Genomic DNA, 24,730 nt, shown 5'->3' on the forward strand with positions numbered 1-24,730 from the left:
CGTAACAGACATCGTCTAGCTAGGTTCAAATTTAGCGAACCCACGTTTATGCTACTCTCATTTCATTTAGTCTTAAAACGACAACCTTTGCACTCTACACACTCTCCACAGTAACACCACCCACCCCCAAACCCCTAATCCCTTCCCCCTTCCCAAAATCGTCCTTCATTTTCTCCGTCCCCATTTTCAGATCAAGCCCAAAAAAAACAAACTGCAAAACATTCCCCTGAAAAAAAGTTAGAACATCATACGACTACAAGCAGAGCTGAAGCAGAAAGATTATTAGGCGTTGCAGAAAAACTCCTCCGCGAAAAAGATTTTGAACCTTGTAAAGATTTTGCCCTTTTAGCAGAAGAAACAGAGCCTTTATTAGAAGGTCCAGATCAGATCTTAGCCATTGCTGAAGTTCATTTTAAGTTGTAGTTGTATTTAACGGGGTAAAAATAATTTTTATACAAATTTTAGACAATATGTCTTTTGTATATTTTGTATCTAATTTATACATAGTAAAAATAAATTTCATACAACTAATTATATATTATACAATTTATCTATAACTTTCACACATTATTTCTACCCAGTTAAATACAGCTACAATAACATACAACTTAAATACAAATTTTATACAATATGTCTTTTGTATATTTTGTATCTGATTTATACATAGTAAAAATAACTTTCATACAACTAATTATATATTATACAACTTATCTATAACTTATCTACAATTTTCATACATTATTTCTACTCAGTTATATACAACTACAATATCATAAACTTAAATATAATTTTTATACAATATTGTTCAACTTTCATACAATAGTTAAATAAATAAAAGAAAAATATATAAACAACATAATACAATTTTTCTATAATTTTACTACAATTTCTGCAGTATAATGTATGTCATGTCTTCTTCTTCTTCTTCTTCTTCGAGTTTCAATCTGAAATTCAGCCAAAACTAAGTCTAATCTTCACCAAAACCCCTCAAAATTGAGATATAAACTCCAAACCATATTCCCAATTATTTGAAACAACACCCAATCCAAACAAATAATGATTTTTGAAAACACAAATTCGAATTCAAAGCCTCAAAGATTTTTAATGGCTGTCAATGGTAGAATTGCTGCTCTCTTTTCCTTTGCTTTATATTACTGAAATTAGGGATTGAGAGATAGAGAGAGACGTAGAGAGAATTCTCAATTCTTTGCAACAACATCCAATTCAAACAAATAATGTTTTTTGAAAACTCAAATTCGAATTCAAAGCTTCAAAGCTCTTGTATACGTGGGGGAGGAGGGTGGGATGTGGAGAGAGAAACATGGGGGAGTGAAAGATATGTTAGAGTAATTTTAGGATACTAATTATTATCATTAATTCCCTTAAAATGTACATAAATGGTAATTGGGTATATAAAATGTAATTATAGTAAAACTTGAGTAGAAATGGTAATATAGTTTCATACACTGCATAGGAATGTAAAAATTCCATTGAAGAAAAAGAGAAGGCTTAAGGCCTTAAAGCAGCAGCTGGACGTAAAAAGACCCAAAGAAAGAAGCGACGGAGTTATACGCACAAAAAACAAAACATTGTTCTTTACGCAGACAACAAAATAAAATTCTAGGGTTCTTTACCAATCACTAATTCTTGAACTCAGGTATGTAAATTTCCCTATTGTCAACTATCCTGCAGTGGCAATAGGCAAGAATTAAATAGTTAATTCCCTTCTTCCTCTATATCAACAGTAAATTCCATGTTTAGGTGTGAAACTTTAAAATTGATTAAAATGCACTGGTTGTTGTAAAATCAATTGTTTGACTGGTGTCAATTGGACTGGGGCCTACGTATTGGCTCGAGATGTTTTGAGGTGAGTTGATATAACCTTTTACTAAAGTGGTTTAACTCACAAAAATATCCATACAAGGTGTTTGATGAATTGCTTAAAAGAGTTTATATTTAGGTAAAATACATATTTTACCCATCGACCTTGTACTCAAATTCCTCTTACACACCTATTAAATACGGGAATAGTATTACACACCAAAACTTTTAAAAGTGTGTCAATTATACACCTATTTTGCCATGTGTCACACGTGTGTATTACACATAAAAGAGGCGCGTGAAAACTACAAAATTCATCTGAAATTAAGTTTTTTATTTTATTTTTTCCTTTTTTAACTATTTTCTTTACACATTAAAGAAAAAAATATAACCCATGTCTTCTTCCCCAACCCACACCCCAGCGATTCCTCCCCCCCCCCTCCCGTTTCGTCTTCTTCCCCAACCTCCATCCTAATTTTGTATAGCCCCTCATATTTTGTCTCTTCAACCCCCATGACTAAGAAGAAAAAGAAAAGGAAGAAGAAAAAAGGAGCTATTGTGTCTTGTAAAAAGCACAATTATTGACCTTTTTGAAAAAGCTTGAAAATTTAATCGGATCTTGTTGATTTTGATGTTCCATGACCTAGAAAATTAGTTTGAATTTGTGATTATTGTTGAATAAAAATTTACTTAGGTGATTAATTTTGATAAAATTCAAAAAACACTATTAACAAGTTTGAAGCTTTGGGTTTGAGCTTGATTTTAAAATTTCTATAAGGATTTGTGATAGATGTTGTTAAAACTTGTTAAAAATCGGGAAAAGAATTGAGTCTATAGTTGGGAAAGAAGGTGCTTGTAGTAGAAAGGTTGGTGGTAGTATAATGGTGGTGGAGAAGATGATGGGGTTGGGGAGATGATGAGGGGGTGGGCTTTTTTTTCTATATTTTTTTCTTTGGGAAGATGAGGAGTGGGGATGGGGGCAGAGGTTTTTTTCAGTCTTTTTTAACGATTTATGATACGTGTCAGACGCTGATTGGCACGTGTAATAGCAATCTTTAAGCAGATGTGGTCAAACACCGAAGTGATGTGTAATTGACACACCTTTAAAAGTTTTGGTGTGTAATATTATTCCCGTCTTTAACAGGTGTGTAAGAGGGATTTGGGGACAAGGTCAATGGGTAAAGTATGCATTTTGCCTTATACTTACTTAATTGGAGCGAGTGAGTACCTATTAACTTAGAATTGTTCTAGCAAAAGTTTAGATGATTTATTATGATATATGTGCATAAATATTCAGATTTTTGTGTTATTCTTATATGTTATTTTCATGTTGAAAATTTATGAAGAAGCAAGAATCTTTAGAAATATTTTTACATGTTTATATCATTTTTATGCATGCTTTACATTTAAGGATACCAGCATGAACATATACATGATGTTCTATATAGAAAAGATTTAGACTTGAAAAGTCACAAGAAGATTTTTGGGAGTATCCTTTATTCTGAGAAGGGGTCATCGTCCAGGCCGAGGGTCCTGACCAAGGCGTTGACTTCCTGAAACTACTTGTGCCAAAGTAGGGAGCACACGAGCCGAGGGTCTCGTTGCTGAGAATTTACTTAGTCATGCTAAGGTATGATACATGAGCGTTGAGAACCATGAAGTGAGTGACACCTCGTGGATTGGGCCTATTCGATCATGTTGGGATCGAACCCATGCCGATCACACGGTGACTGAGACAGAATTAAGTCAGGATAGTTGGAACTCCCAAGTATAAAGTGAAGTATATTTTTTATAAGAAAAAAAAAGAATTTCTTTTAGAATATTCATAAACTGCGATTATGCAATTATTTTAGAATTATTCTTATAAGCTTTATGTTTTACATGCATTTAGAACATTTGCCCGTAATGTATATGTTATTAAAATTTCGCCCCCTATTGTTGAGACTCACTGAGTACAACGGATGGTACTGACATTCTCTTTTGGGAACATACAGAGGCCTGCGGTACAACGTAGGAACCGGTTTTGCAGGCGAGCATGCAACGGGTTAGGGCTTCCTTCTCTTACAGTGCTATTGGTGAGCTCCGCTTTTGTTCGTGGAGTATTCCTTAGAGTCATCTTTATTTAGTTATTTCTTTGTTTACTTAGAGAACTGGCCAGGAAATCTCATGTCCTAAGCAGTGCATCAGTTTATCAGTAGAGGCTTCATAGACATAGTCGCTGGGTTAAGATTCAGATGTTTTTGATAATAACTTAGCAGTAATTCAGTAGTTACTACGAATAAAGTTTTGGAGTTGATTTATTTAAATATTTAAATTAATCAAAAGTATTTGGTTAGAGTATTGCCTGGTTGCATATAAAGTTTGGAGTTATAATAGACTTGATAAGCAGAGATGGTTCGCTCGGTCATGTTTAGTAATCGAGTGCCGGTCTCGGCTTGTTCAGAAAATGGGTCGTGACAGAAATGAGTTCAGATGGAAAGAGGTCTAGTTTAAGTGTCTAAATGAAAAATGGTGTCAACTTTAAGTGTTTTCGTATGTATTACGCCTATATTTTTTATATATAACATTAAAAAATGCATATATATATATATATATATATATATATATCGACTCTTATTTTGAGAGTGGTTATAAAAATAACAACAAATACATGGAAAAGGGAGGCCAGGAACCTTTAAGGAAAATACCATTCCAAATTTGAACTATTTGGAGTATAACTCTCTCATAGTCAGAAACTCCAATGAACGCCAACGATCAAAATAAGTAGGAAGGCATTTTCTGTTGCACAACACACGAGATTTTCTGGGAAATGTTGCACAATATTTCAGTGTTCCTTGCTTTGACGTACTAATTAATTACCGATCGATCCATCGATATAAACACGACAACTTCAGTTGCATGTATAAGTGGGGAAGGGGGAAAAACGAAATACAGACGCTGCAATTTTTATACTGTATTTCTATATAACAATGTGCAACCAATCTCCCCAGATACAAGAAAATGTTGGACTTCAAGTTTTAAAGTTATGTAATCATATGCAAAATATGCTGAGAAGACTGAGATTAGTATCATTTTTCAAAGTATACCAAAATTGTTCTTCATGGTCTATCTCTGTTTTACATTATCAAACTCATAGCTTGGGTGTCACATCCGCAAAAAACCAATCTCTTCATTGCGCAGACAACATTGCAGCCACCTTTTGAAATGTTAGTGGTCTATCTGTTGCCACACAGTTTGATGCTGGAAAATCAGGAAGTAATCAAGAGTAATAACACTTCTCTAAACTGCATGTGGGATTGGCAGAATCACCAAATCTTATTTTTTGCCCAGAAGAGGAGAAAGACAACTCCAATGACAATAGCGACAGGAGCCCATTTCCGAATCAGAGCCTAAGTTATGAAGATATGAGTCAGTATATTAAAGTAATCGCAGATAAAAAAAAATAAAGAACGTATTCCATGATAAGATAGGAAGCAAATCTGATACATGCCTACATGTTTATGCTAGTGCAAGGATCTAACAAGACACCTAAAACTAGAACCAGACGGGGACAAAATTTCATTCCCATTCTGTTGGTTTGTCCTAGTCACAAATGAGAGTGAAGCAAGTGCAAGTTTCGAGGAGTAATGGCAGGAAACAGAAGTCCTCAATGGTGATACATCATGGTTTAATATTTCTCCATCCTATTTCTTAACCATAGGCCTCCAAATGGTCTGTTCAACGATAGAAAATTTCCATCCACAATCAACTGGAGATCGAGCCCCATAATCTTCTACAGTGCCATCCTACATGATATGAATCTGTGTGTGCATTAGAACTTAAAGAACAAATCCCAAGTTTCATGTTCCTTGAAACATCACCACTTTGCATTCTGACTAATGAAAAGTGGAAAGTACACTTCCTGCCAAGAATATGAGCACATTATCTTAAATTTCCATGGCACTAACCTGACGATTTAAATCTCTTGCTTTATCAGCATATATGCGGGATTCTGATGTCAAGCGACTGGACATCTGACTGACCTCTGCAGAAATTCATATTTGAACAATCAAATCTCTAATATCAAATATAAACTATAGGAGATAATCCCATGAAAATAAGAAGGATGAAAAAAGAGAGAACCAACTACATGACAAATGATACATGATAGCAAGAGTATTTGCTGATCGATATTAAAGCTTAGAGTCTTATGACTGACAGAAAAACATATGTGTTTGGATTTATATCAATCAATCAACTATTCCTGATTCTCATTAGTTGGGGTAAACTAAATAAATCTCTTTTTTTTAAGGTGCAGTGCGCCAGGCCTAGACTGTAGTGCAACGCCTAGGCGACACACGAAGGACCGGATAGCAAGCTACCCTAATGGACCTTCCCCCTTAAAAAATTGAGTTAATATCGTGTGGGCCGATGACCCACATATCAGATATTAAACTGATAAGAAGTTAAGAACAGATAAATCTCTGCACCATTCCGCTTTATTCAGATTTATTTCATTCCAACTGGCCCTCAGGATTTCTCGGTTATAGAAAAATTAAATAATGTCTATTAAAACAAATTAAGAGCTCTCCAAAACTAGAAGTTCTCTATATCTCACTTATTCCTAAAAGGACGTACATGTCTCTAACTAGAATAACAGGACTCCTGACAAACACATGAACTAATGTGATATAACAACTAATAAGCCTTAATCCAAATTACCTGGACTTGAAATCAGTTATATGAACCATTTGCTTCCATCACATTCTATTCTTAGTTGTGCTTTCGATTACTGTGATGCAATAAAATGTCACAACTGACGCAACTCTTAACTTTAATTTGACAAAGGTTGATTGTGGCCCACCCTTTTGCACCACATGCAGCATAGGCTTTGTGAATATTAGAGCAATAACCTACTTTTGAGAATATGAAGACTTCAAGGATAATAGCTCATCTGACAAATATATGCCGTTTGGAGGAAAAGGCAGAGGTAATACAAGAAATACATGGAGGCTTTAATTTGGTAGCCTTATGATCACTGAAATGACGAGTATAAAAATTTGCTTTCCAGGTGTACAGAACGGAGAAAAAAAAGGAGGAACGAATACTTCACAAGTCATAACAAATAAGCATTACCTCTAACTAATATTTCAGGATGACAAATAAACTTAAAATTAAAAAGCAAAGTAATAGCATAAAATACTCGTGAATAAAGAAATTGTCAGACAGTATTTGGTAGCCTTTCAGGGCTGAATTAAAGCAGAACACACTAAGCATCAGTAACTTCACAGATATTTACAAGATGAATGAGGAAGTGCTAAGGTTAGCACAACAAACTTTTCCAAATATTATGGGATGGTAATGAGATCAGGCAAATACTGGAATGAGAGACTTACGATCCAACTTTTCACCAACACCTAAAACATCTTGTACATTTCGAGTCATTATCTGATGAACTTCGTAAAGTTCATCATTCAACTTTGTAATATTGCGCTGAGTTCTGGTGTCCTGGTACAGTTTCTTTGTCCTCTGTATAAATGTATCTTTTGAACCGAGAAAAATTACAAATTGCAAGAAGAAGAAAAATTAGTATTCAAAAGAAGACCAATTCGAAATTATAAAAGCACAAAGTAAAGGTAAGACCATACCAAATTTAATAAAAGCATAAGGCCTAGCAGCAGTTTCAATTTGACTCCCATTGACACGCTCAAACTCATTCTTAAGATCCTCCAGGTATTGAAAGGCAAGTTTCTTGGGATAAGAGCGATCACACATTGTCAAATAACAAACACGGCCTTCAATGATATAACTGAGGTCATGAGTTAAGAGAGCACTGAATCCCCAGAGAGCACCTTACTTTTAGTTGGTGGAAAGAAAACTTTAGTATGAAACAGGCAGTAGTTAAGTATGTTTATTTTGTAAAGCCTAGCGCAATCATAGGTGTAACTTGGAAAGAAAATCCTGAGATTTTGTTCAATAAATCATGCGTCCATCTATAAGCTTAAACCTGCTATTTTAATCTGGAAAATGGATAACATAATGCTTAAATAGATAAAGTGCATACCATGACCAAAAGCAGAAAACAGAATCACAGTTATGATATGCATAAAATGCATCATGCCTATTGTTCAGCTTCTCCTTTTCTAAATGTATTTACCAGTTTCTGCAAATCCAAGGTTAGATGTCATTCAAATTATTACTTACTTTAGATTGAAAAAAGAATTGTATTGAAAGAGAAAAGGAGAGGATATATGGTAAGGGGCTAAGGACAAGGAGTCCTCCAATAGGAAAACAAGAAAGATCCCCTTAGCTCATCTAAAGCATTAAGCTGGAGCACTCTTCATCCCTTTGGCTATTATGTGGGTACTTTGAAGGGAAAGAATAACGGCAGTCTATGAATGAGAAAATTGACTTTGTACAGATGAGGACCTGTCTTTTGTTTCTTCTTAAATTTCGGTCCAGTCCACCCAAGAAGAAGCCAGAGATTTGAAGAGAAAATTGACTTTGTACAGATGAGGGCCTGTCTTTTGTTTCCTCTTAAATTTCGGTCCAGTCCACCCAAGAAGAAGCCAGAGAAGCCCTCGGTAGTTATACTACTTCTGTTTATATCATGAAAATTCCCTGTTGTCCCTAACTTTTGCAAAAATAACTTCAGGTGCTAAGCAATATACTCAAGCGTATACCAAATTGTTGTTTCCCCATAAACTGTTGAAAAACAAAAAGGGAGGGGACAAATCATTGAATTCTTGAATATTCATTAGGGAGTCTCTAATGGAACCCCCTTCCACCCAAAAAATAAAATACAAAAATTAAAAAATGCAGTCCCACTCACAAGTGCATAAACAAAGTGACAAAATTCTGCGTCTTTCTCTGAGCTGGAAGTGTCCCTGTTGTTAGTGTTTAGTACTACTAATTCCTCCCCCCCCCCCTTCTTTTTTCTTTTTTTTTTCTTTCTCTCTCTCTCTATATATATTTCTTTTTTTCTAAAATTGTTTTTTATTGGATTTTTTTTTCTTTCTTTTCCTTCCCCTTCTTCCTCATCTCACTCTATCTAAGCCGAGGGTCTATTGGAAACAGCCTCTCTATCTTCACTAGGTCTGCGTACGCACTACCCTCCCCAAACCCCACTTGTGGGAATATACTGGGTTGTTTGTTGTTGTTGTTATTATTGTCTCTGAGCTGGAAGTTGTTACACATCATAATGTTGAATATAAGATTCAGTGAAGTTATCTGGAAAAGACAACTCTGTTACTTAGCTTGTACCATCTCACAATAAAATAAAATAAAATAAAATAAAAGGTAACTATGTGAGAAACTTCCATGAGCATGGCAATGAGAGATGTAACACACCAGTAACATCGAAACAGATGATATATGAAACAAAATAAAAGGATACTGGAAAATATAAGGCCCAGTTTCCACGGACATCCTTGATGCGTCAATCTGGCCCATAGAGAGGTTCTTGAACAAGGACTTGGCTTGCTGTTTATAGAAATCTGCATCTGGAACATCACGACCATCATCCAGCCCCTCAGCTAAAGGAAGACCATCAGTCACACGAGCAACCATTGTCAATTTCACCATCTTTCTTCCACAAGCATACAACTACAAGCAAACACAATAAGGTAAGAGCTAAACTTGCAGATTTGAAGCAGGAAATGTTACAAATAAGTTCATACTTTCTATTTTTTTTTAATGGTAACATTTTATACATCAACACCAAGAATATGCTGGCAACAGTATTTACACAAGGCTTCCAGAAATTGTAGAATAGATTTTGTATCTCCTATACAAAACTCTTTACACCGAAAATCAAAATTTAAAATACAATTCATTTAACTACTTGTATAGAGTTACTCCTATCTTCAAAACATCTGCTGTTTCTTTCCTTTGTCCACCAAATGCAGGCTGGGATGATCTTCCACCATTTTTTCTGTTTGACCCATCTACCAGCATAGTTCCAAGCTTTCAGTAGGTCACATGTGCAACAAGTCCTTGGACAGTTGATTCCAACAAGGCCTTTTTATGGGACTTTCCTACTTTCAGGTCCAATAAGTCTCAGGCTTTTCTTGTGCAAGAGTAAAAAGATAGCAAGTAGCTTCTCTAAGATGCATTTTATTCTTTTACTTTATCTCTTGGAATCCAATGACTTTTGCTCTCATTCAGAGACTATAACTTCAATCCAATGACTTTGTACTATGTTAATCCAACTAAACCATTCAAAGTTAGCAAAGATGTATGACTTTGAAGGCATTCTATTAAAATTTATCAAACTCTTCAATGCAAGATAAAATCATCTAAAATGTATAGTGTATGAATACTGAACAGAAAATTTGATATTCCTAAGGGAATTAGAGGCGATTGAGATCAAATTGATATAATGATTCAAATGAGCAGAGTAAGTTGAAAAATTATGTTGTTCAGAACTTCAGATTAGGACTTCTAGAGATATTTAACACTCCCTACGACTTTGCACTGGTGTAGTCCAATAATTTTCTAATATCCTATCATTCCCACCTTATATAACATACTCCCATATATGATAATAACTTATGCATTATACCCTGCTGATTGCAACGTTCCATTAACCTATGAGCGTGTCAATGACCTGCCCCAAAATGAAGCAGCTTTCCCTGCCCCTATCGCCCTTTGTGTAACTTAACTATAGAAAAGAACAAGGTATAATGAATTCAAATTTTCGAGAAAGCAAATCCATTGCAGAACTTAAGAGGTCACCTTGACCCGTGGCAAGTTGAAGCTATTTAAAATTTCATAAAAAGGATTCACCCCCAAAACAGTTTCCTCTTTGAACTTATCAAAGACCTACTAAAATGAGCTATATTCCTCAAATATTACTCAAGAGACAAAAAATGCATAATTCGGCACCAACTAATTGGGATAAAAACTTAGTTGCTGTCATTAGATTTACACTAGGTCCAGTTTTGCCTAGAATTTAGAGAACCTCTACTTTGCTTTGGAAGACAAATTACTTAGTGTTGGAATGAAGTGAGTCCCCATAAAGCAAAATAAATTATTTTGATAAGGTAAATTGTTTTAATGAAAAGGAAGAGAACTCCCGTATACAAGAAGTATACCAAAAAGTAGAGAATTTACATCAGAACATGATTCTCTATTAAAGACGCCCAATCTTCTATACAAATAGGGGCTATACGAGTGCACCAAAAAGCGATCAAATATAAAAGACTATTCTTAAGATGTGAAAAAGGAGACTCAATCCCCCCAAGCTCTCCTATTTCTCTCCCCCCAAACTATCCACATGAGAGCTAACGGAGCGAACTTCCATGCCTTTTGCTTTCTTCTTCTACAGAAACCGGCTCAGCTATATAGCATTTCCTTTAGAGCAAAATAAATATACATAATTCATAAAGCTGATCCCAAATCGTTGGGATTTAGGCGCTAAGTTGCTCTGACACGACAGTTTAGGTGTCACACCCATGTCGACACGACACTAGTATGGGGTGTGGGTATGGGATCCATACCGGATTTGGTCAAACAATTTTGGGTACTTTGACCACGGCGGATGAAAAAATTTGGGACGAGATACAATTTGATTCCCGAAATCAGAACCAAAACTAGGGTAAATTTGAAGAAATAACATACCATATCTAGGAAATTAATCCTTTACTTATCTATAACTTGAGAATAAAAAAGAAATTCACACTACAAAATTTCTCATAACTTAGAGATATTTTTGTATTTTTATTTTTTCGAATTATTTTTAGCCGGATCACCGCACCCATATCCGTACTAGGATCTGTATCCCCAAATCTTAGAATTTACATCTCGAAGGATCCGACCTCTAGATCCGCACCTGTGTCCGAGCAACTTAGAATCAGGCGTAGTAAAGTACATAATTCAAGATGTACAACATTGTGAAATTAGTTGCATAACAATTGAAGCACCCAAGGGTCTGGCTAGTGATCAATGAAGTCGTAGGAGAACCATCAAGTCTCAAGTTCAAATCCCAACAGAGGCAAAAAAATACTAGGTAATTTCATCCAATCTGCCTATAGCTGGTACATGATGAAATAGGCAGGGTGCCCACAATCTGGCCCAGATACCACCATCATTAAGGAAAAAAATTGCAGAATAATTATCTATAGAACAAAAACACCTTTGCAAATGTAACCTAACATTTCACATATGCAATAAGATTCACTTACAGAAGTTCCATAAAATTTAAATTAAAATAAAAAAGATGATTAAGAAGATCGAATGTGAAAAAAAAAAACAATTAACAGGCGATTTCAGTCCCGATCGAACTGTATGAATACTAGTATTTGAATCCTCTATATCAATTTCGTTCTAGTGGGACCCATTTCATCAGAATACTCAACCATTTAGGTAAACGAAGCACATTGACATAAATAAATTGCAAAAAAAAAAAAAAAAAAAAAAAACGTTAAATCTGTGACAGATCAAATTACCAATCATACGCGTCTTGACTCTTGACTACTACGTTGGTTGATCGATGGATGTAGTTCCCGATCTTCGGTTGTATTGGAAGTTTTTGAATTTTCTTCAGTTGATTTATGTAATTAAAAAGAGTAATTAAAAAGAGTAATACAGGATTCAGGGAAGTGGGGAAAGAAGAGGGTTTTGCATAGATTTGGGGAAAAATGTGTTGTAAAAGACGTTTGAAGCGTTGGGGAAGTATTTGGGACACCCTTTATCATTAACAAAAGGCTGACTAGTTAACTAGGATTAGGGGTGATTTGGGTCAAATTAGAAATAAAAAAAATTTGGGGTAAAATTTAAAATATTACAAAATAACAAAACTCAATCTTTTAATCTCACTTTTCAAATCAGTCTCTCTCCTTTTTCCAAACCAGACGTTACTACTCATGTGATTTTCCCCCAAACTTCTTCAATTTTTCTCTCAAATTCAATCTCCAAATTCAAGAGTACTATAGGGCTTCAAAAATTGACTTCATTCCATTCATATTTTCTTTAAAGTAGAGATTTCATTATCAAGTTAAGTTTTTTTCTTTCTTTTTTCTACCATATTGATAAACTCTAAACTTGTTATTTCAACCCTAAATTGATTTTTTGGGGTGTTTTTGTATCTTCTTGTTGTTGTTGTGTAGTTTTTGTGCATAAATTCTAGAGTTGTTGTGTAGTTGATATTTTTGAGCAGAAATTTGGTATTTTTATATTTTTTAATTGTAGCCGTTGATTGGTTGTTCCACGTGCCCATAAAATTAGTTATTGTGATGTTGAAACAGTTATATTGCTCTATTTTGGATTTGTGGAACGCTTTTTTGTCCAGATGTTTCAAACATGCCAGTTTTTTGCGCAGATAAAATGGCAAAGGGACGTAGGGAGGGACGTGTGTCAAAGACAGGTGGAAGAGGAAGAGATAAATCTCCTTCCAAAAGATCTAGCAAAAGAATTAAGACATCTCAAGAGGATGAGCTACAAAAATCAATTGTAGCTAAAATGGAAGTCAAACCTCTTCAGGTAGTAGAAGGAGGGAATGCTGGAGAAGAAGAAAAAGAGAACGAAAATGAAGAGGAAATTGAGAAGGAAAAAGAACAGGAAATAGAAAAGGAAGAAAAAGAGGAAGAAAGGAAAGTAAGAGAAGAAAAGACAAATGTTGAGGAAGAAGAATCAAAAGAGGAGACAACAATTGATGAAAGAGAAGAGGAGACAGATATTGATGATGAAGCATCAGTAGCAAATACTGAAGAAGAAGCTTCAAGAGAAGAAGAAGAAGAAGTAGAAGAAAAAGAAGAAAAAGAAAAAGAGGCAGCGACAGAAAGAAAAAAAAAAGAGAAAGAATGATAATGCACCTTCTCAATCTATTGAGGTAAACTTAATACGTTTCAAACATCTCTCTAGATGTTTGAAACATCTCTGTGGATGTTTGAAGTTTATGTCTAGATATTTGAAATATTTCCTAGGATGTTTCACTAAACATGACTGTTCGACATTGCGAGGTACAGGATGAGATGCCTGAGGATGAGTCTGGCAATTGCGAGGTTGAAATTGTAAAGCTTCGATCGGAACTTCCACCCTTAAAGTACAAGACATTTTTAGATGATAATGAGACATTCAACAAGAAGATCACTGTGAGATCCTCATTAGGATTAGCAGGTATGGGTGAGTTCCGAAAGTTGTTGCAGGATGAAGGCCTCGAAAACAAGTTTAGGAATAGTCCTTTCGGGCATTTTTTGGATTTGCCTGAGAGGCCACTACTTCAAGCATCTATAGTGCATGGCCTTCTACTCCGTAGAGTATTGTCTGAGAAGACCCAGGAGTTATGGTTTGATTATAAAAGATTACCAGTTTGCTTCGGCCTTCGTGAGTTCGCCATAATGACTGGACTCAACTGTGGACATTCTTACACGAATTCGAAGCTTCAAAAGTACCTTTTTGATGGTGAAGAGTTGTGGAAAATTATTGCCAAAGGAAAAAGGTCTGTGACTGGTAAAATGGTGCTTGAGTTGATCTTATGGATAATTATATGTCAACCTATTGAATACTTCAAATAATTGATCGTGAACCTATTGACCTAACCTATTTAATACTTTGAATAACTGATCGTCCACTTATTGATATTGTGGATAATTAAACATAGAATAATTGAATACATCAAATAGTTGACCGTGAACCTATTGACCTTGCGAACATCAACCTATTTAATACTTCGAATAATTAATCATCCACTTATTGATCTTTTGGATAATTATACATCGACCTATTAAATTGATTAGTAAATAGGTTTGATAATTGATAATCAACCTATTGACATTACGAAAAAGTAAATATCAACCTATTGAATACTTCAAATAATTGATCGTCAACCTATTGATCTCGTAGATTTAACGACAATCGATATCAAACATCTATCAGGATGTTTGAAGAAATTAGACGGTAGTAACATCAACATCAAACTACCATTAAATATCAACCTACTTAATACTTCAAATAGTTGATCGTCAACCTAATAATCTTGTGATTAATTAAATGTTAATTATACAGATCTAGATATCATTTAGTTCTCCAATAAAATCAACATCAAACTATCAAAACAAGTACAACAACAATGTCATTAAGCCACAACGGAGTTGCTTGTTCCTTCAGTTCTCTTCTTGCAAGTAGTTCTTTTGTGGCCAGTCCTTTTGCACATGGAGCATCTGTTTTGCTTCTTTTTTACTTCCCCGCTTGCTGGAATCCGCTTTGTCTTCCTTCTTCCCAATTGAATTTCACATGAAGGTGGAGGTATTTTTCTCTCAACAAGCTCCGGAGGAACATCCCAACATTCTTCAGAAGGCACTGGATTAATTTCTATGACATATGCATTCACGTATGTGTCTATATAATAAAAGTCAGAAGTATAGTCATAAATGCTTGTTCCGTATTGATCACCAAACTCAACTCTAAGGGTTGCCATAGCATGTGGGCAAGGTATTTTGTCTAGGTCGAACTCTCTGCAAGAACATGTTCTGTTGTGTAGATCAACCTTTGCAACCACACCATGGCCGGTGATGCTGAAATCTTGTTGCCTTATTGGATGGACCAATAGTTTGTTGCCAAATGTTGCATTTTTATTAATCTTCTTTTCAACTGAAGGGACACAAATGGTTGGAGTGTCGAGGAACTGCATACGCCTCTCATGGAATTTTTGAGCAAACCTCCTATTAATAGCATCGAATAGGGCAGTGATGGAGAATTCTCTTTCGAGTAGAAACATTGAATTAACAGACTCAGCAATATTTGTGGTCAATACTTCATACCTGAAATAAGGATATATAAGACTTTTTGAGAATTTGGAATATAAGTAATAAGGGTCAAACATCTTGTAGAAATGGGAATGCAGTAACATGTTTCATGTCAAGTATGAAACATTTTAAGAGATGTTTGAAACATCTTAAAAGATGTGTGAAACACCTTCTTAGATGTTTGAACTGGAAAGTCCAGTAACCTGTTTCATAAGAGATGTGCCAAACATCTTAAGAGATGTTTCAAAGATATTTTACCAGGGGAGTTCACATTAACGTACCTGTTACCAGGGAAGTGCGCTCTGCTCCATTTGTGAAACCCAACATCCTCCTCAAGATATTTGGCAACTCTTACATCGTTAAGTTTGATTTGTTGAAAATGATCATTGAACTCATCAATCTTATATGCTTTAGCTGCAGAATAATAATGGTGAAGCAAATCTCCGCAACGAAAATTTTTGCGAAGATTTTCAGCAAAGTGCCTCATGCAAAATCCGTGATGAGCCTGAGGGTAAAATTTTGAGATCCCATTTGCTATGCTTATGTGCCTATCAGAAATTATACACAACTCAACACTGTCGGGGTGTATGCTAGACAATTGTTCAAAAAAATATTCATATGCGGCATCACACTCCTTGTCTACTACACAAAATGCCACAGGAAAAATATGGTTCTCTGAATCTTGTGCCACGGCAGACAACAACACTCCACGATACTTTCCCGTCAAAAATGTCCCATCAATAGCTATGACTTTCCTCATAAACAAAAATCCCTGAATCCAAGCTTCATAAGCTACAAAAAAATACTGAAACTTCCCTTTGTTATCAAGCTTCAGTGTCGTCTTGCTTCCTTCATTTGCCTTCCTAAGCGCGTAGCGGTACGCATCTAAAATTTCATACCGTGCTCTGGAGTCCCCCTTACCATAGCCTTTGCAATATGACCTCCCTTCATACACTTTCAATAACTAACATTATAACCCAAATCCAAACGAACTGTTTCCATAATTTCTTTGTTAGATGGACCCTTGCCCTCTTCAAACTTAGAATGGATGTATTCACCAATGACATCCGCTGAGGCGTGTGGATGTTTTTCTGTAAGATGTTGTGACCCGCATGTGTGCTCATTCTTGTATCTCATAATATAAAACCTATCAGTACTTATATATTTGACGGTTCGCAACCACCACTTGCATTTATTGTCTACACATTTGACGCAGTACATAAATTTAGTACTCTTCACTGATTTGAAACTGAAAGGAGCCTTCAAGGAAGCAAGCTTCAATGACACAACTAGCTCGCGCTTGTTTTTGAAACTTAAACCCTTATAAAACTTCGTGCCATCTTCATAATTGTGGCTGCTTTGTGTTGTCGGTTCTACCTCTTGTGAGTTGCTTTCAACTCCAGGAAAGTTTGCATATTCTTCTTTCTTCGGTTTCTGGTATATCCATATCCAAAGGATCCATTTTTGGAATATCGCTATTCAAAAGATCTTCTTCAATATCATGCAATCCATGACTATCATGTTGTTCCATTAGAGGTGAATTTGGAAATTCTACCAATCTTTCAACCACAAATACCCTTAGAATGGGCTTATTTTCATCTTCCAAATAATAGCTCAAACAATCATAATTCTTTATTTTAAAGGGAGCTACTTTAGTGTGCTTTTCACCAATGCTATGCATGTAAGTTATGGACATATCACTCGGATAACAAGTTAATTCACAACCAGCAATAATCTTGTCAACAAACTCATCATACGTAACATCTCTATGCACCTTTATTAGAACCGTCTCTTTACTCTTCGAACGCCAAGTAAAACGTGTAGAAGACTCCACCCATTCACCATGACAATCAACTCCCAATACAATATAATCAATAATTTTGTAATGGAATACCTGCAAATATCACAAGTATATAAAGAATTGGTATAAAGAATCATTTTTTTTTTGCAAACATCCGAATAATGTTTCAAACTTTCTAAGAAGATATTTAAAACATCTTGAGAATATACTTAGGATGTTTGAAATATCCTGAGAGGATATTTGAAACATCCTGAATGGACTTTCAGGATGTTTGAAACAATTACCTACAATTATATAAGGATGTTTTAAACATCTCACAGAATGTTTTAAATATCTCACAAAATATTTTAAACATCTCACTGGATGTTTGAAATATCTCGTCAAACATCTCACCGGATGTTTAAAGAATCACAAAAACCTGATATCTGTAGACGAAAAAAATAAGATTAAACATCAATCTTTACTTCCCAATAGTGACGAATAGACTGAATATCTCCCTTGAAATAATGCACATGTCAATGTAGCAAATCACGATCAAGTGTTTATCAATGGTGCAAGGGTCAATCTTCAATTGTTCTTGTTCTTTTTTCACTAATCTTTCTCAACAAAGAACAAGAACCTCAAAGAAGAAGACCGGTGAAAAATAATGTCGGGATTAAAGAAAGAAGAAGAAGAGATTGAACACAACAGAAGAAAGAAGAAGCAGAAGAAGAACAAAAGAAAAAATGTAGGTTTTTGTGAATTGGGAATGAGGAATGGGGTTGGGAGCGGGAATGGGAGTTGGGGAGGGTTTCTGTTTTTTAGAGAGGGTGGGCCCCATTTGGGGCAGTTGTGATAATTGTAAAAGTTTGGGTTTTTTTTTTAAACCTAGTTATAAAGATTAAACACTAATAATAAAAGTGTCCTTTTTACACCAATCTTAACACTTTTGTCTTATAAATTGCTTTAAGTGTTCAAAAGTCCTATAAATTTAAATCCCCCTAGATTTGGCATTTATTGAGGGTACATCTTACCCTTCCCACAACCCACTTTTGGGAAATTAGTGAGTTTGTTAATGTTGTTGTTTGTTGTTGATATTGCATAAGGGACTTAGTTTTCCTTATATATAGAAAACTAATGTGTTGCATGTGCCTTTTCTAGCAATTCTAGTATAATTTTGTTTTGCGATCGTAGAAAGTGTATAGAATGATTAAATGATATCAACCATTTTGTGACGTTAGCATCATATGATGGTAATCAATTAGCTCCCTATTCATGTCCTACTTAAATCTACTTCTACATAGATTCCATCTCCATAGATGCTTAACAACAATAACTACGCCTTAATCCCAAGCAAGTTGACTTATTTCGTTCCCAAAAGACATAAAAAACAAAAAATACTCTACAGATTTCAACTATTAAAACGTTTTTTTGTGTTTTGATTTTGACCGGAAAAGCAATTTTATCTAACAGATATTGTTTTGTTTCTTTGTCACTAAACGCAGTTATCTAACAACATAAACATTTGTTGACCAAGTATGGTATTATAGCAAGCCACTAGGCAGTTGCTAGCTTGCAAATAAAAGTGATGATGATGTTTGCTAGAAAGAAAGTTTTTTTCTTGTTCAAGGTTTATCTGTTTAGATGCATTCTTCTCACTTTGAAAATCAAATTGGCCAGCCTCTATAGAGAGAATATTTTTTCCTGTATCTTAATTGCTTTAGTACATTTGATGATTTTGTAGTCCAACGTGGTGGGTTGCCTGCCTTTGTACTCTTTATGGTACAACAGCTCGTTTTTAACAGTAGACTATCTGCTCAGCAATATACTTTTCCTTTTTGGCTCAACAGTCACCAAACCATAAAAGAACCATTCTGCTGCTTAGCCTTCTGGATTATAAGAAGACAGTATATACAATACACTAGATCCAAAGCGAAAAGAAAAGGAAACAGGAAAAAAGATCAACCAACCATCCATCCAACCACAAAAGAATTCTTAGTGGGACGCATTGCTTAATGCTATTTATTCAAGTAATTGCTCGTATGTGTGCATTGCCAAAAGCTTAATAAAGCAAACACCATAAGAAACAAAAAGGTTGCTTGATACTCCACCATTCCTCAGGCGAAAGCTGATGTTTAAGTTCATGAAAAACATTAGCAACTTGTTACAACATGTATGAAAGCGCTGGCTATTTAAGCTGGAGAAGCAGGGCACTTGCTGGATTACGCTGACCTTCGATCTTCTGAGAATTTTGCATGTGCCCCGATCCTCCAGCTTAAATACCCCCTTTGCCTTGCTACTAATTATTCAAATTCAACGTCTAATCAGTCGCGGAGTCCTAACGGAGTTCATCCAAACCTCTGTAGTGGGAAACTATAGATAGAAAGAGGCAAACATCTTTGCACAAAGTCCTGCTACGCCATTGAACCCGAGTATTGCTACATAAAGGCAAGACGACGAACAATGCAGGTAACTCCTTAATTAACTGTTTTCTCCATCCTTTTCGAATACATTGAAATAGTTAAGTTTACATTTAGTCACATGAGCTGATTAGTTACTATTAAGTAATGACCTTTTAAATAGCTTCATGCAACAGCATAAATTCATTAGGATGTAAGTAGAACAGTAACTCTTAAAAACTTGGTTTTCCAAGAGCTGAAGCGGCTGAATCCACATGAAGCAGTAAACATGCATAGAGTTTTTGCTTCAATCTATCAACTGTCTCGACCACATCTTTATTCAAGGTTGACTTGCATCTTAGCTTGTCCAACCAGTCATTCGCATGCTTAAGCTGTGACAATGCAAGAGCAATTTGGTTGTTTGAATCCTTTTGTTGTACAGCGCGCACTTTCTTTTTCTGATCCTGCTCATCAAGCCGAAAGCCAACATCAAGTGCTTCCTCCAAGAATTTCAGAAACCAGGACTGTATTTCATTAAATAGAACCTCTCTTAACTCTCTCATGCCTCTAGAACCATCTCCTTTTGTCCACTCTACCTTTTCAGCGACAGAAACTTCGATTAAAGGCTTCATAGACTTGGGAGTACTTTTACCATTAAAGGAACGTGTTTCCTTTCCCACTTTCTCCTTCTCTTGTAAAGATAACTTTGAAGCAAAGTTATCTAGGATTTGGTCATTTGTCTTAGTATTTGGTTGTTGCATGAGCTGGTTGAGTGTGAAAAATTTGGCCAAGTTGAGATGGGGACTCTCTGGTGATGCAGATGAGCACAGTTCAGCAAACATTCTGGAAAGAAGAAATCGAAGCGCATCAAGAAAATAGAAGGTGAATAACTTGATGCAATTCCAATTGAGGCCATGAACAATCCTTTGACTCGCACAATGGCATGTCACGACTGAGTCAACAACAACAACATACCCAGTATATTCCCACATGTAGGGTCTATGGAGGGTAGTGTTGACGCAGACCTTACCCCTACCTAGTGAAGGTAGAGAGACTGTTTCCAATAGACCCTCGGCTCAGAAAGGTAGGGAGTAGGACATGTCACGACTGAGTCAAAGTCCAATATAGAACTTACCTAAAGCAGTGAAGAAGATTGGTTGCTGTTAATGCTTCTTCTTGAGCTTCTGCTGCTATTAAAGAAGCTAACTTTCTCCTTCTAAGGATCCCCTTATTACAAAGACAAAACAATGAGAAAGCGTAAGCACACTTAGATCATGTGGACTCTCTATTGAGTCCTCTAAGTCTTCTTCAAAACCATTTAATCTTACTACTATTCATTAATTTTTCCTTTGCTGCATTTTTATGAAGTGACAGTCAATACCTAAAGTCTACATCTATCCAGGGAAGAGAATAGCCTCATTGAGAGCGCTCGATGTTAGACCTTTAAGTCAGTCCTGCTTTTGGAAATAGTGCACTAAAATTTAAGCAAATTGGGTTCTAATATTAACAATGGCATGATTATTAAAGGAGAACGTAAAGAAACAAATTTACCTTCCCTGGCTTTGCGAGGTTAGCTGGTAGTGAGGACCAGGGTATGAGTTTTTCAGAAAATTGACCGTTCTCTGTAATGTTTTCTTGTTTGCTGCTAGTGCGTTTTAACGTTGAAATATTTGGAGTTGTCAAAAGCTCCCTGCTATTTAACACATTGACATCTGAGTTTGGAGAAAATGCATCAGATCGACTACGTGAAGGAGTTGTAGGCCGTGTCTGAAATTCAAAAGCAGAAAAAATCCTCAGCAAGCTCAGAATAGAAGTGGGATCATAACTGATTCGCATCAAACTCCCTCTCGTTTTCCTTTTTAACCAATGGATGCCTTATAAGTTCTGGCGTTTAAAAGACGATTCGAATGAGTAATAAAGACATTGAAACTTGTTCTATAGAAGCAAGCATATCATACATGTTAATTATTACTGTCTTTTATACAAGTACATTGTTCCAGAAATAGTCAAACAATAGCGAAAATTCAGTTCCGATGCACAGGCTGTTAGGAACTGTTTTGATAAGTGACTATTCACATTTAACTTTCAACTAATACAACAGTTATCATTTACTCCCGGAATACAAGTTTTGGCAAATTTAGCAAAATTTATGTCAGACTATTCGATTCCTCATCTTATGAGAAGGAGTAGTAATTTTGGTACTTTTGCTCTTTTATATTGGTTAGAGTGGAATTAGTTACAAGAGCGACAAAAAATGGGCACTTTTATTAATTACAAGTTAAATGTGCTTCACTGAACATCAGGTGAAAATTAAAAATTATCAATAACTTAGGGATCAAAAGCGCAATGATCACTTGATTTTATGATCCCGCTAGCATTAATAACTTTAAGCAAGTGAAACAGATGAATAATGTGATGGAGGATCATACCTGACCTTTAGCCTCTGGTTGTTTCCCTTTCAAAGGTACAGCTTTGTGATCTGATCCATTACTCTCATTTTCAACGCCTTTCGCACCATTGCCTTGATCATTTCCACCAGACTTTGTGTTATGGTTTGATAAACCTTGCATATACCTCGATGCAACAACCGCCTTCTCTTCTTTGATAACAAGTTTCTTCTTTCGGTTCTCTTTTTTCAACTCTGCCAACTCATTGCACTTTTGACCAGAATTATCTTCCTTATCAGTTTTAACAGAAACCTCAGATGATTCCAACATTTGCATCAGATCCTTCGGGTTACCTACAAATGGATGTCGCCCTGGAATTGGCCTCACTCCAACTAAAACCGGGACTGGTGTTCCAGCCTCCATTCTGTCAACATAGAAGAACTGGCCAAGTTGCAATTTGTTGTTCAAAATGAGCTCATTATCTTCTTTTGACAGTGTAACATAAGTCGAATGAGAAGAATCGGATACTTTGATAAAGAAGCCGTGGTTTGGCCACAATTCTGAACCACTCAAGGCAGGGACAATGCTGATTACTTGTAAAAGAACTGATCTATACTCCCCCCGAACTTTTACATTGGAGTTCATACTCTGAAGAAGCTTAATCAATACGTCTGGTACGAGGGATGCCATCTTTTCCCTTCACCCTGTTGCCCCCAAAACCCAAGATAATTCATGTTAACAAAATTGAACCAGACTAATCCAAAAATTGTTACAACCTTAGTGCCCCGTAAAAGCTCATTTCGTTCATCTTAAAAAATTTTACTAGAATATTTCTTTCATCGTACTAAATTATACCAATGGAAGGGGAATCTTGGCTTAACTGGTAAAGTTATTGCCATGTGACCAGAAGGTCACGGGTTCGAGCCGTGGAAACAGCCTCTTGCAAAAACGCAGGGTAAGTCTGCGTACGATAGACCCTTGTGGTCCGGCTCTTCCCCGACCCTGCGCATAACGGGAGCTTGGTGCACCGGGCTGCCCTTTAAAATAAATAGACCCTTGTCTGGCCCTTCCACGGACCCCGCGCATAGCGAGAGCTTAGTACATCGGGCTGCCCTTTATACTAAATTATACCAATGCGCTCCATAAGAAGAAATGAAACTTTTAGTCATGCAATGGAAAAGGAAGAGTTTTAACTATAGATAATTGTTACTACCTCTAGGAACAACAAGTTGGGGTAAGTTGACACCTCTAAGAAATAGTTAAACTACGATCATAAAACCCAGAGGCGGACCCAAGATTCGGCGGCCGGCGAGTACCATGACATTCCATATAAATTTATTACTGCTCATAAAGATTGGTACGGGCCTACGTTAATATCTGTCTATTTCTTGAAGGCATTTACAAGTATATATGGAGTTTTTACTGAAGTTCCCCGGTGCCGGTGATCCCTCGTTCATCGGCATCTGATAAAACTGAACCCAACTGAAAATTGAAGCATAGTTGATATATAAAGTAAATAAAGCATACCTGAAGAATATGGTGCACCAGGTAGCAGGTACTCGGAGAAATAGTCGAGCAAACTGGCCAAGACACCACTGTTATCGGAAGAAACAAAAATGGTGCACCAAGAAACAGTAAGACAGAAGAAGGGAAGAAACCAGAGGCTGAATAAACACAATGGCAAATGTAAGAGCAATCCCTGTGCAACAAAAACAAAAACTCTTAAGAAGCAAATTTGTGTATCTTTCCATAGCAGGCACGTTTGTGTCAAACTTCCCTTGGCTTCTAAGCCAAGACACCAACTTTCTGGTCCTATTTGACACCTTCTAAGGGTCCCTTACATTCTTTAAATGATCATTCTGCCCCATCTTTGATTATGACATTATGACTCCTTTGACAACATTCTTACCATATTTGGTGGGTAATCCAGTCAGTTTGGTATGTTGTTCTGCTGGTCACACTCGACCATTTTAAGGAAGAGGGGATGGAAAACATTGAATTTTTCTTTTGTAAGTCTATGTAGGACTATTGAAATGACAACAATTTCTTGGCGGAATACATCACACCCCTTCAACTTGTTAGTATATTCCATTTAGGTACCTGAACTAATGCATGTTTAAATAAAGTGTGACCGCATGATAAAGTTTTTCTATTAAATAGGGGGCGGGCGGGCGGGTAGCTCACAAGTAAAGCAGCTGAACCAAGTGTTTTAGGCCCCGTAATTGTGGGGCCCAAATTTTCTAATAGTTAGTAGGTGTATATGGGGGCATTTGCATGTATACCCGCTTTTTGTGTCACGTTTTAACTTGTGCCCCGTTTTTTCGCATAACTTCAGCATACAGGGCTGAAGTAGCAAAGACAATCACGCAAAACTTCAGCATTCTAGTAGCCGGGCCTGAAGTTCAGCTCTAGAGCTGAAGTTTTTGTTTGTAAGCTTCAGCTTTAGAGCTGAAGTTTTTGTATTATAACTGGGAAACTTCAGCTCTAGAGTTGAAGTCTGAGGCAATCACTACTGTTTTTGGTGTTTCGCGGTTGATCAACTAGAAAGAAAAGAGAACTAAATAACTGCTGAAGTTTTTGTTTTGTAACTGTCGAACTTCGGCTCTAGAGCTGAAGTTA

At 36.1% G+C, this 24,730-nt stretch overlaps 3 protein-coding genes and 1 pseudogene across 4 annotated transcripts; all 4 read right to left on the bottom strand.

Annotated features, from left to right (window-relative positions):
- Positions 1–4,754: 4,754 nt before the first annotated feature.
- Positions 4,755–12,577, bottom strand: LOC104217349 (25.3 kDa vesicle transport protein SEC22-1-like). 2 transcript variants are annotated; one of them, XM_009767574.2, is made up of 6 exons: positions 12,249–12,577; positions 9,197–9,405; positions 7,449–7,609; positions 7,197–7,343; positions 5,769–5,845; positions 4,755–5,210 (listed from the first exon to the last, which is right to left on the bottom strand). In XM_009767574.2, the coding sequence occupies exons 2-6, from the start codon at positions 9,382–9,384 to the stop codon at positions 5,127–5,129; spliced, it is 657 nt and encodes a 218-aa protein (XP_009765876.1). In that variant the 5' UTR covers positions 9,385–9,405; positions 12,249–12,577; the 3' UTR covers positions 4,755–5,126. The 2 variants fall into 2 exon arrangements, with proteins under 2 accessions (XP_009765876.1, XP_009765877.1); XM_009767575.2 differs by lacking the exon at positions 4,755–5,210 and adding an exon at positions 5,255–5,621 and having other exon boundaries at positions 12,249–12,460.
- Positions 6,113–6,293, bottom strand: LOC138880577 (U2 spliceosomal RNA; annotated as a pseudogene).
- A 2,298-nt stretch (positions 12,578–14,875) lies between the features above and the next one.
- Positions 14,876–16,032, bottom strand: LOC104217354 (uncharacterized). The gene is made up of 3 exons (XM_070158756.1): positions 15,827–16,032; positions 15,671–15,748; positions 14,876–15,560 (listed from the first exon to the last, which is right to left on the bottom strand). The coding sequence occupies exons 1-3, from the start codon at positions 16,030–16,032 to the stop codon at positions 14,876–14,878; spliced, it is 969 nt and encodes a 322-aa protein (XP_070014857.1).
- A 3,407-nt stretch (positions 16,033–19,439) lies between these two features.
- On the bottom strand, positions 19,440–24,040 carry LOC104217350 (uncharacterized). Its single transcript, XM_009767576.2, has 5 exons — positions 23,639–24,040; positions 22,154–22,815; positions 21,276–21,491; positions 20,860–20,951; positions 19,440–20,567 (listed from the first exon to the last, which is right to left on the bottom strand). Exons 2-5 carry the CDS (start codon positions 22,799–22,801, stop codon positions 19,958–19,960), a joined length of 1,566 nt encoding a protein of 521 aa, XP_009765878.1. The 5' UTR covers positions 22,802–22,815; positions 23,639–24,040; the 3' UTR covers positions 19,440–19,957.
- Between the last annotated feature and the right edge of the window lie 690 nt (positions 24,041–24,730).

This window comes from Nicotiana sylvestris, chromosome 10 (genome assembly GCF_000393655.2).
Source record: "Nicotiana sylvestris chromosome 10, ASM39365v2, whole genome shotgun sequence".
NCBI lineage: Eukaryota > Viridiplantae > Streptophyta > Magnoliopsida > Solanales > Solanaceae > Nicotiana > Nicotiana sylvestris.